The sequence below is a fragment of the Stegostoma tigrinum genome, chromosome 12, assembly GCF_030684315.1.
Source record: "Stegostoma tigrinum isolate sSteTig4 chromosome 12, sSteTig4.hap1, whole genome shotgun sequence".
Taxonomy (NCBI): Eukaryota; Metazoa; Chordata; class Chondrichthyes; order Orectolobiformes; family Stegostomatidae; genus Stegostoma; species Stegostoma tigrinum.
In genome coordinates, this window is record NC_081365.1 from 74,864,848 (window position 1) to 74,878,016 (window position 13,169).

At 39.4% G+C, this 13,169-nt stretch overlaps 1 protein-coding gene across 1 annotated transcript in view; it reads left to right on the top strand.

The window, feature by feature from the left end:
• The first annotated feature begins 1,942 nt into the window (after nt 1–1,942).
• LOC125457067 (TSC22 domain family protein 1-like) overlaps nt 1,943–13,169 on the top strand; it is a 34,880-nt gene continuing 23,653 nt past the window's right edge. The window contains exon 1 of the mRNA XM_048540777.2: nt 1,943–2,244. Coding sequence (XP_048396734.1) covers nt 2,198–2,244 — 47 coding nt within the window. The 5' untranslated portion in view covers nt 1,943–2,197. The remainder of the gene's footprint in view (nt 2,245–13,169) is intronic.

Here is a 13,169-nt window from a genome sequence, read left to right on the forward strand (position 1 = left end):
GGTAGTTATTTTACACAGCAAACTCTCTGAACCAAATTATTCAGATTTCCAGTTGACTCCCAAGTGTACACCTAGAAGGGAGTGTGAACGGTTCTAATAATCCTATGTTTAGACAGTTATTACAGAATGAAACCGATAGCTTTTTCTCTCATTCTTTGTGTTATCTGTGATTTTCTTCTCTTCCTCAAACATATTGCTCAGCAAAGACAGCCTTTACAAGGCTTCACCATGTTGATTGACACACTATTCAGTTTTATTTGGTGTACTGCTCTTAAGTAGTTAAGTAGATAAATATATTGAGTGGCATGCTGCTAAATCATAAAGACGAGGGCAGTCCAGATTTAGTGTAAGCTGTTAACTTGAATTTTAAGAGCTGATCTCTCATTGGTCCCAGTTTTTCTGTTTGTAGAAGGCTGGGGGTTGGGTTAACAGCACGGAGAGGGACATTTAAAGTGGCATGTTTGTGACCAGTCGTGGCAAAATTGACAGCAGACCATTTATCCCCTACTGCTCCAACTCTCGGAGAGAATTCTTCGCACCGTGTATGCCGATTTCAACTCCTGTCTGTGTCTGAACTCACACCAAGTTCCATTCACTTATCATCTGTGTGTTCGCTGACCCATGTTGCCCCCTGGTCTGGCAACGTCGAGACTTTTAAAATTTTAATCTTTGTTTTTAAATCTTTCCATAGCCTTAGCCTTTGTAACCTACTGCAGCCCTACCACTTTCTAAATCTGGCCTTTTGTGAATACAGTTTTCGCCAATGATAATCATGCCCTCAGCTGCCTAGGCCCTAAGCTCTGGAATTCACTTCCCAACCCTCTTCACCTCACTCCTTCGTGGCATAATGGTAATGTCACTGGTCTAGTATACAGATGTTCAAGCTAATGCATTGCAGGCACTAGTTCAAAGCTCACCATGGAAGCTGCAGAATTTAAATTCAGTTAATGAAGCTTGGCTTAAAAGCTATTCTTTGAGCTATTGTGGGTTGCTGTATAAACCTATCTGGTACACCGGTGTCCTTTAAGGAGGCAATCCTAACATGACCTGGCCCAGATAAGTCGCCAAAGCCACAGCAATGCAGTCGCCACTTTACCCCCTGAAATAACCTAGCAAGAAACTGAGATTTAAGACTGTTGGAGCTGGGCAATAAATGTTAGCATTACCAGCAATGTCCACATTCCATGTGAAAATGAAAAGAAAAACTATGCTCCTTAATGCTTAGATAACAAGGTGTGGAGCTGGATGAACACAGCAGGTCAAGCAGCATCATAGGAGCAAGAAATCTGACGTTTTGGGCCTAGACCCAAAGGGCCTGCTGTGTTCATCCAGTTCTACACCTTGTTATCTCAGATTCTCCAGCGTCTGCAGTTTCTACTATCTCCTTAAAACTTGTCTCTTTGACCAAACTTTTGTTCGCATTGTCTAATATCTCTGCGTAATCAATGTCAAATTTGATTTTAATATCATTCCAGTAATGTGCCCAGGAATGTTTTAATATACAAAACGTGCTGAGTTGAAATGTCGGACACTGAATGCACCCACAAGAAGGGGTCATGACTGAATCCACAATTATATCTCTGATAATATCCATTGTGTAATTGGAAAAATAATCGGTTCCTTTCCATTTTTTTTTTTACTGAGTTCTCTTGACCAAGCACTAAACTATCAGTACTAAAATGTAACTGATCTACAAATTTTTATTTGTGTTGAACAGGAATGTGAATAGATTTCATTTGCATCGAAAACCACCTTGTGTTACAGGACTTGCTATGACTTGGTTAGTTGTTCTGTGCTCACTAAGTTGTATAATCACTGATCGTAAAGATTCTAATCTCTGGTGATAGTTTATGTAGCTGTGTATCAGGTGATCCAAGTGCAGTGACGTCACTGCCTTGCTCTTGTTTTCTTTCAGTTGCTAGTATCCAGCTGAGAAACGATCTTGCTTGTAAGAAGCAAATGAGTTTATCGGTGCATCGAAAACTTGCAGGATTCACAGCGTACATGTGTGTTCTAGACATTGTGATCTGCTTGTGTTTGCTGTGAAATGCACAGTGGTGTACCTTGGGCAATGTAATGCCTTGTGTCTCAGAATTTTGTACATTGAAGTGTTGTGTGTTGATTTGTCCCTTGGATCATGCAACGTAAGACTTTATCAATAAAAAATCCAGTTCTTCGTGCTCGAGGCTGAGACAGAATGGCAATCAAAGTGCTATTTTGGGAATTGGAGCAACATTTGAAGAGGTATTCTTGAAGTAGTCTTTATAGTGTGCCTAATAATAAAAATATTTTCTCAAATGCATAAATGTTTAGTGATTGCTTTTCTTTTAGATGAATTGTTATGATTAGCACATAGATAAAGAATTGTAATATCCTAGACACACAAACAGAAATTACTGGACAAGCTTAGCCAAATTGGCAGCATCTGTGGAGAGAAATCAGAGTTAATATTTTTGATCCGTGGCCCTTCTTCAGAACCAGTTCTGCTGAGCTTTTGCAGCAATTTCTGTTTTTATTTGATTTCCAGCATCTGCAGTTCTTTCGGTATTTATTTTGTAATATCTTACTTAGTGTTGATTCCATGTCCAACTCAGTAATTTGAAGTGGTTCACTATTTTGATAACGTGCCTTCAAACTTTAGAAATTGCACACTGACGGTAGCCCTGTCATTGGAAGCGTTACTGCACTGTAGTAGGTTTGTGAATATCAACATGTTGCGTTTGGTGCAGTTTTGAAAGTGTTGTTGAAAACTGAATCCTCCCCCACCCCCGCTGCCTGACTTTTCAAGAGTGCTAAGTGCCCTCTGTAATTTATCGCTATTCTATTATATTACAAGCGATTCTAAAGGAGCTTGGTTGTTATAACATTGAAAAAAGTGGAGTGTTTCTTTCAGTTTTGTTTTACTGTGTTACAATATTAATACTTATTACAGTTCTTTTTAAACAAATAGCTACAATGCAATTGACATTGATTTCCATATTCTGAATAATAATTGTGAGTTGTTTTTATTGTAAGCCAAATGGCTTAATCGTGCATTCCATTTACAGTATGGGTGAAGGATTATCAGCTCCTCCTGGCTCTTAGTTATCTGCATTGCATGTGTAGTCTAAAACATTTACACCAGTAATCTTGCACCAGACCTACATTCCTAGTACAAGCACTTACAATTGTCTAAACGTTAACCAAATATTTAATAAAATTGAACATTTCATATCAAGTCAATAGGGACTTATTCATGAGCCATGGTATGATCACTTTCTTTTGAACTTAATTTTTACCTCATCTTTTACAGAATACCTGAGCTCAAGCATACTGCTTTCACCTCTCCCACTGTGTAAACCTGTCGATATGTATTCATTAGTCTGGATGCATTTCTTTATTGTTTTCAAGGATACTGGCTTAGTAGAGAGAATTCCTTCAGGATGACAGAATTTATTGCTGAGTTCCTGCTTTTCAAGTTTAGCCTCCCTGCTTGTTCTTCAATGTACTGGAATCTGTCCTTACCTAACTTTGATCATTGAACTTCAGAACTTATTTCATGAATACAAAGAGATAAATAATAGTTGCAATTAACTGAATGTTAGCTGCACTTCAGAATTCCTGCAAAAGCAGAAATGAGTATTTTCTGTCAAATTTTCTCCAGCTAAAATACTTAAAAGCAGAGTTACCAACAATGCAGTCATGTGCCTGCAGCAATATATAAATGGGAATGGAGAGAACTTAAAACAAGGTGAAGGTGAGGTAAATAGTAGCCAGGTTTAGTGAGTTGCAGACTGCAAAACTGAGATAGCTGGGACCTCTGCAAACAATTGGTAAGGGAGGGATGGGCATAGAGATTTCAAAGAACTCTGGCAAAGACATTAAAACAAGAATTGTAGTGTTGCAGAGTGGAAACTGGCCAAAAAAACTTGTACAACATTTTTTCTTAATTTTTTAAAATTACAGTTATGTAATTTTTATAGTTTAACCTCTCCATTTCATGCATCCATTCAATTTTCTTTTTGCTTTCAAAGCATAAAATCATTACCTTCCATACAAATTCACAAGTTTTGCTTTGACAATCATCTGGAATGGAAAGTTCCACATCCCAAACATCAGATTCAAGCCTGAGTGACACACTTGTTGATTCAAGCCTTGCACCCAGACCTGAGCTGAAAATGAAGGCTGAAATGTCAGTGCAGTGTTTGAGGGAATGCTGTCTGTTGGAGGTGCAGTCTTTCGGATGAGATGTCAAACTATGGATCACCTGCTCTGCCAGGTTGCTGTAAGAAGCCTCATGGCACTATTTTGAAGAGTAGAGGACAGTTACTCCTGGTGACCTGGCCAATACATATCCCAAGGCAGCATTACAAACAGATACTGTGATCATTGCTGTTTGAGAGATCATGCTATATGCAAACGGGCAGCTCTGTTTCCTGCAAAGTGACTGCTCTTCAAAAAGTACTCCACCGGCTGCAAAGTAATTTGGGATAGCAGCAGTAATGAATGTCTGTATTTGCTTGGCAATTACTTAGCCAGTTGAAGTGGCATCGTTTTCTTTGCATTTGCACTCTATAATTACAGATACAAAGCTGTATGCAACTGCAGCCTAAGTAAGTTCTTATAAAAGCTTAACACCGCTCATTGGTATTACTTTCTGCTTGTTTTTTGCAAAATCAAGGATTCTGTGTGATCTTGTCATTATCACTTGTGGAACAACGTGAAGACTTCAAATGAGCATGTTGTACAGGGAAGGAGCCAATAGTGAGTGTAGTGTGTTTAAACTGGAGGCTAGCATATGTTTGCAGTTAAAGTAACTATTGAATGAAACTTAGAAAATTAACCAGGAAAGCCTGGCAGAGAGAAATCCTCAAGGACTGAGGATGTGAAAGATTTTTGTTGCTGTGGTGAAATGACACACCTTAAAGTTGGAAGTTACCACCAGTGATGTAGCTTTGAAGCTCACTCCGGCTGTTTGGTTAGAGGCACTTAACTGAGACAGCAAAATTTGAATGTTAAAAATAAATTAGCATTCTCCTTTAGAAATCAACTTGAAAAACTGCCGAAGTTGTTTTGATGTGTCTACTGAGATTGCAAAAGGTATTCACAATAATAAAGTTCAGCGCACTTTTTAGAAATGATGATGCATGCCACAAATATCCCAATAAATGCCAACTCACTCACTGACAACGTTGTACCCAAAAACAAAAGATGAGTAGCAGAGGAACATCGTGGGCTTTGGGAGTAACGAGAGAGAGAGAAGATTGATCTTAAAAAGTACAAAAAAATTAATTCAACTAAATCATTAACAACTACATGTGGCTGTAATGAATGGATTTGCCAAGGCTTTTCTGACTGTTATGAAGTACAAGGTACCAAAACAAAGGAAACTAGTCATTCATGAAATGATGGGCATGCTCTGAACTCTAACTTGTATTAGTGGTTACGTAGGGTGGTAGGCAGTCGGCAGTGGTGGGTGGAGTGGTAATGTAGTCTACTTCTGATTCAATTAATTAGTGTAAATTAGAAGGCAAATTGAACATTTGAGGTGAAGATTGATTTATGGAGAAATTGAATGATTTGATAAATTAAGGGAAATACAGCAAGCTTTTCTTGCACCCGTTGTAATTCTTCTACAGACTGCTGCATTAATAGTAGGAAGCAGGGGTATTGGTTACAGTGGGAAGGAGCCCCCTGTGTGACCAGTGCCAGTGCAGTTTTTAATACTCATGCACCTTAATCTTTGTTACTTCATTCCTGAGGGTGGCATCTTGCATGAATCATGCTCTTTTGGTTGGACTTTTTGGTGGCATTCAAATTGAAAAATATATGCAATTTCTTTATTTGTATGCTGGTTACAGGGTTCCTGTTTTCTGTAATATTCCCTCATCAATTGATTCACCAGTTTATGGCAAGTTCTCAAGCCCATAACACTGCCATCGGCTGAAATCGTTTTAGCTCTGTTCAATTAATTAGTTGCTCTGAAGGGTTAGGTTGTTTGACTTGGGGAGGAGGCTACAAAGACTTATTGACAATGACTCCTTTACATTTCTGATAGAGGAGGAGGGGCATGGCTTTTCAGATTCATTTTTGGGGAATAAATACAGAGCTGCAGATGCTGGAAATCTGAAATTAAAGCAGAGTGCTGGAAAAACACAACAGGTCTGGCAGCATCTGTAGAGATAAAAACTGAGTTATCGTTTTGAGTCCTGTGACTGTTTGTCAGAACTAGCTGTCAACAAAAACAGCCAGTTTGTTTTCTGTCAGGTCATTTCAGCTGAAATCCAATGTAATTGCAAAATTCATAATCTTTGTGTTTCAAACTGATAGTGGCATAAATTTCCAAATGGATCCCTTTGCAAGATATCAGACAAATCAAATAAAAGGTTTCTCAATGTAGTTAAAAATCAGTTAACATAAATTAAAGTTTTTAACTTACAGTTGACTTTTTTAGTTTTCCTTATTTTCCTAAGTTTTAGATGTTAGTTCCCATGCAGTATGAAAAGAGGCACTGGCAATTGCTTTAAAATCAGTGATAGAGGGAAACCCACACCCCAAAATGTCAGCCTTCCTGCTCCTCTGATGCTGCTTGGCCTGCTGTGTTCATCCTGCTGTACACCTTGTTGTCTCATGCAGTGGAACCCAGTGCTGCTAATTGAAGCTTAAAAGCTATAGGAATGTGACCAACTTAACTTGTGGAATGCAATTCAGTGTCATGAAAAAATTCAACATTTATGTAGATTAAAAATATAGTTGTGAACCTGTTTCTACAAAGCATGTGAATGCACCATGTCTTAATGCTAATTTAAGATTCATTCATTTATAGCTGATGTTGAGAACAGGTACTCTATAGCTAGTGATAATGGGAACTGCAGATGCTGGAGAATCCAAGATAATAAAATGTGAGGCTGGATGAACACAGCAGGCCCAGCAGCATCTCAGGAGCACAAAAGCTGACGTTTCGGGCCTAGACCCTTCATCAGAGAGGGGGATTGGGTGAGGGTTCTGGAATAAATAGGGAGAGAGGGGGAGGTGGACTGAAGATGGAAAGAAAAGAAGATAAGTGGAGAGGAGAGTATAGGTGGGGAGGTAGGGAGGGGATAGGTCAGTCCAGGGAAGACGGACAGGTCAAGGAGGTGGGATGAGGTTAGTAGGTAGGAGATGGAGGTGCGGCTTGGGGTGGGAGGAAGGGATGGGTGAGAGGAAGAACAGGTTAGGGAGGCAGAGACAGGTTGGACTGGTTTTGGGATGCAGTGGGTGGAGGGGAAGAGCTGGGCTGGTTGTGTGATGCAGTGGCGGGGGGGGGGGGGGACAAACTGGGCTGGTTTTGGATGCGGTGGGGGAAGGGGAGATTTTGAAGCTGGTGAAGTCCACATTGATGCCATTGGGCTGCAGGATTCCCAAGCGGAATATGAGTTGCTGTTCCTGCAACCTTCAGGTGGCATCATTGTGGCACTGCAGGAGGCCCATGATGGACATGTCATCTAAAGAATGGGAGGGGGAGTGGAAATGCTTCGCGACTGGGAGGTGCAGTTGCTTATTGCGAACCGAGCGGAGGTGTTCTGCAAAGCGGTCTTCAAGCCTCCGCTTGGTTTCCCCAATGTAGAGGAAGCCACACCAGGTACAATGGATGCAGTATACCACATTGGCAGATGTGCAGGTGAACCACTGCTTAATATGGAAAGTCATCTTGGGGCCTGGAATAGGGGTGAGGGAGGAGGTATGGGGGCAAGTATAGCACTTCCTGCGGTTGCAGGGGAAGGTACCGGGTGTGGTGGGGTTGGAGGGCAGTGTGGAGCGAACAAGGGAGTCACAGAGAGAGTGGTCTCTCCGGAAAGCAGACAAGGGTGGGGATGGAAAAATGTCTTGGGTGGTCGTGTCGGATTGTAGATGGTGGAAGTGTCGGAGGATGATGTGTTGTATCCGGAGGTTGGTGGGGTGGTGTGTGAGAACGAGGGGGATCCTAGGTCTGCTGGTGTAAATCACGTTGATTTACAAAACAATCCTGCAGTGTTCTCTGTCTCAAACTTTAAACATTCTAAGTATGTAAAGGAGACAATGTAATATTGTTTCCCCTGCAAATCAAAAAAGGTAGGTAAATTTCTTTATTGCCATTGTTCCACTTTGCAAGAGACAGGACACCCCATGCATAGCCCAAAATGAGAGAGCTGGGAAGGCCTGGGATCATGTGGTTTGCTTTGCCACTTCAAGAAAATATATTTAAAGCCTTGTAACCTAATGTAAGGTACAAGTGTAAATGTGAGAAAAGTGCAACTTTTCATCTTAAAAGCAAAGATATGTGTCATACATTTCTAGGAATTTCTGAAAATACCATTGAAATCTAGATTCAGCAGGTAGCAGTTAAACTTTTCTCACGTGAAGCAGACTCCCGAACTAGAACACCAACACTCCAACCTGACTGAAATCTGATGGTGATATGAGCTTGAGTTCTACCTCTGTGCAATATTTTGATAGATCAGTGCACTTTACCCTTGAACCCGCCCTAATTTTGCTGTTGGAAAACGTTCTCCACTGGAAGTCACAGTTCACTTGTAAATTATTAACAGTTTTTGTATTTGGAGACTTTATTACACTTGTACTTCATACTGCAGGTTGGATTCATAAACAACATGACATCTGACCATAAGGAAAGCCAAGATGGTGGATGTAAAACTGCATGCGACTAATGAGCGTCATTGATTGTTGGAGAGATTTGTCTTTGTTACTGGTGATGTTAGTAAGAGACACCAGTAAAAATCTCTGAATTGTTTATGCTGGAATTTGCTGCAGGTTCAGTTGTGTTTTCAGACCGATGGTAATGAAAAGAACAAATCTATCCAGTTATATTTGTAATTGACTGCTTTAAAGTTGATTTTTTATTTTTGGGGAACTGATGAGTGTCTACCCCAGTTTCTCTGTGAGGGAAATTACACAATGCGTTAGCCTCCTTGATGTTTACTAAAGGGGTGACAAGTTTTTGAGGAAGAAGCTATAAGTCTCAAACTTGCAAGAATCTCCTATTTAAGCTTGTATGTGCTTGATGATTGCAAAACAAATCAAGGTAACTATATGTAAATGGTCTTTTATTATACCTGAGTCTGAACATGTTAAAATACATTAGTACAGATTTATGGCTTGCTTTCATGCCCCAAATATATTGGAACAGTCTGGATTGAGTTACAAATAGGCTATAATCCAGATTTGACAATACAGTATGTTCAAACTAGCTATGCATTCCAAATCGATGCTAGTGAAAACACAAGCTAATTGCAATTTGCACACTCGCTCCGAGATGTTTTAGTCATTTAAATCAGAATTACAGTGGACACCCTATTTGACTGGATCTGCGATATATGATCCCTTCCTTATTCTTCTGTTTATTACCTGTCTAAATGGGCCTCCGTTATCATGTTCTACTTGTGACAAATGAATTGTGGTCAAAGAATCTCTGGTAATGTCTTCTTTTGCCCTGGCATTATTACCTTACCTTGGCCTTCTCCTTCTTGTCATTAACATTCTAAGTTAAATCCTGTACTGATGACCCCTAGACTTGGCTCACCATTACCATTTTCTGATCCTCCCAACACCTCTGGTGTTAGACAGCTTGCCTAACATCAGTCAAAGGTGAACAGAAATTTCCGTCAGTTAAGCGTTGGGAAGACTGCAGCGTTGTCTTTGCTGCTCTCCATAAATCCCATTTCTTGGACCAAGCTTTTGACTTATCCTAATATTTTTGGCTGGGTGTCACTTTCTGTGTTTATTTTAATCCTGTGAAATACCTCTGGTAATTTTGCTATTTTAAGGGTGCTAAGTAAATACAAGATGGTAGTTTAGTGTTGATATACACATTCCAATCACCACGCCTTGCATTTAAACTGCCAACTATCTTCTCCATTCTAACATCATGAGCTCTCATAACATTACTAAAATTTTAGTTTCCTGAAAAACTTGTAAAATTGTGCTTGATAGAAGTACTCAGTGCAATCCTATTAGATAATTAATTGGACAATACTCTGAATATGACTTGTGCTGATCCCAAATGTCAATAGCAAGTTTTGATATGCCTCTATTTTCATCTTACAAAAATTTGATTTGCTAAAAATATCCCTACCGTATTGTTACATTTGTTCTCTCGCCTTTTATTTCCTGAATTTTCCCTTTAATTTTATTTTCTAAATGTGGATGGTTGTCATTATGTGTAATCATTGTCCAAATCTTCCTGTAATGGTGCTGGATGTAAGCTGAATGTGTGGAAAAAAAACTTTAACCAGAGGGGCGGATCGATATGCTTATGGCAATCCATTGTTTACAGCAGTACAGTTTGTTTCATAGTTTTTTTCAGTGATTTTCTTATACCACCTGCAGAATGTATGCTTGTAAAATTGCATACATTGCTTCTACATAACAGACTTTGAAGGCTGCTTTCTCTGTTAGAAAAAAGCCACAAGCAGAATGATTATACTGAGTGAGTTCCTGTTTCCCATAAAGATGAAGGATGTTTGTGCAAGAAAATGAAACATCTTGGCTTTCAGTATTGGCAGCAAGTGCTTCCAGTTCAGGCTTGAAGTGATTGGATACTTTTAATATGATAACAGAAAATAGGAGCAGGAGTAGGCCTTTCAGCATATTGCAATTGATGAGTAGGTATATGAATACTAAATAATATTCTTCAACCCATTCAAAGATGTGCTTACCTGATTTACAGAAGTCTCATTTCTGCAACCCTTATGGCCCTCACTGGTGTGAGGTCTCTAAATTGGTGCAAATCTCTGTCAAATAAAACTTTTGCACAGTAGACATGAACCTGTCTTTGGTACTTGAGATTGAAGCCATTTCTTAGACCTTCTTTAGTGTTAATCTGAGAATTGTTAGGATTTAGAATGTTCTGGGTGTAGGGTGGTGGAGGCAGGTTCCCTAGGAGCTGGATATTTAATTTGAAAGTAATGAATTTGGAGGGTTATAGGGCTGGAGAATGGGACTAGCTGCAGAGCTCTTTCATGAGCTGGTACAGTCACAATGGGCTAAATGCCCACCTCCTGTACTGTAAAATTCCATTTCTCCATTGCAATCTATGTGTTCAATTTCACATTAATTACTCTCTTGTTTCCCTTTGTGCTTTGTAAAATATTTGTACTGTTTTACACAGTGATCAGGGAATTTACGGTAGGAACCAGTTGGTTTGAAGTCCAATCAGTATGTTTGTGCTCGGCTGTCGTTGATTAGGAAAGGTCATCAGAGTTATTTTCACAAATCGCTAAACCCCTCTGTTCATTCACCCTATTGTGTTTTGTCCATGCGTGACAAAGTGTGTGTTTACTGAGATAAGATGTATTTACAAAGACAACAGACTGGTTACCTTTAAATGGACAACCCCTGTATAGAGTGACAAGGTGTGAACTTGAAATCTATCATTTTCATAAAATACACTTTCTCAGGAAAATATTTGACTGCTTGCATAAGCTGTGCCTGCGTGTAACTGGTACATCAACACCTCTGTACACCAGTTTGCTTTTGATAGTATGATTTTAGTGTAATGTTACCTTGGGAAAACAAGTCTGTCTACAAGAACTAATTTCGAACAATATACCTTACCTTTTAGTCAGTCTGTTGTGCAAATTGCTAGCAATTTCATAAATTTATTGGTTTTGAATGATTTATATAAAAGACAATCTGTGTCACGTTTGTATGCATAAAGAAATTTGTGCAGAGATAATGGGAACTGCACATGCTGGAGAATCCGAGATAGCAAGGTGCGGAGCTGGCTGAACACAGCAGGCCGAGCAGGGAAGCTGTTGTTTCGGGCCTGGACCCTTCATCCAGCTCCACGCCTTGTTATCTAAGAAATTTGTGCACTTTTTTTTCTTTTGATACATTGCCAATAAGCTAGCCAATGCCTACAATCATGTTTTAAAATGTCAAGTTCCCAAAATACAAGATCATCTCAAACTTGTTTCCCCTTCACTTCTCATGTATTTCCCCACCCTACCCACAAACTTGCATCTGAGATTATTTGCTGGGTTTCATTCCACACTTGACATAATAAGTGGAGCCTAGCTTCAGAAAGCTGTCATTCAAGCTTGTGCATATTTCTGTAAGATTGCCTAGCATTTTAATCTCAGGTACAATGGATCTTCTGCTTGCAAAATCTCCTGTAATTTATAACCTATTCAATTTTTGGACGTTCCTCATTGTGGCTTGATGCCAGAACCACGCTCACTGCTCCCAAGTGTGGGCTTAAATAACCTCATTACAGTCACTCTTTTCAGATATATATCCTCGAATTCTTAGCTTTATTTCTGTTGTCTCATTACAATGTCTAGACTTGGACTGTATAAATCTAAGTTTACCTTAGAAAGCTTCTCAATCTGTGGCGTCAGTCACTAGTATAAATGAAGCTCCCCAACATGTGGCATTAATTTGCAGGTAAGCTTCTTAAATGACATAATCCAAAGCGGGTACTACTAGTGCCTCCCCAATCCCCACGATTTGAACTGGATCTTTGTACTTCATCCTCAAAACCTTTTCGTGAGGTGTGCCAGATAAAAATTATTTAAGTTGTTTAATAGCTCATGAGCACATGGAGCGACACTTATCAGACATGTATTTTCCTCACATCAGTGGGTTGCTTTTTAAAACAAAATCTTTTTTTAAAACTGATCTACCTCGATGCATTCCTGTTTAGCACTGAGTGATAGTTGCCGTTGCAAATTTCTAGTTACCACCTGACTGCATGTGCGTGTTCTTTATCTGTGTTGGTGATTTAACAAAGTACAATCAGATAACCTCTTGCCAACCCACAAAATTAAGAGCTTCCCAAAACAAGGTAGGTGCCTGGATAATAAGCTACTGAAACAAGCTAGCAAGTGTTTTTAAACAGTTTTGAGGGAAATAACACCTTTCGTATTGGTTTTTGTTATACAGTGAATGCATTTTCACTGAAGCAGATTCTTAAATGTAATACTTTTCTGGAAAAAAGCTATTAAAACTGAAAGATGGCCACGTTTGTTTACTGTGATTAATCTAGGCTTTCCAGTCATTGTTTTTCTCACTCTTCATTTGACTATCATCTCAAATTGATTCCTTTACAAATACAATTCAGCACTTCTAACCAGGTTAAATAACCCTCAGTTCTTTCTACTTTGTTTATAGTTACTCTGTTAGATTCAACCCTGTTTCCAGAAATCTATCCA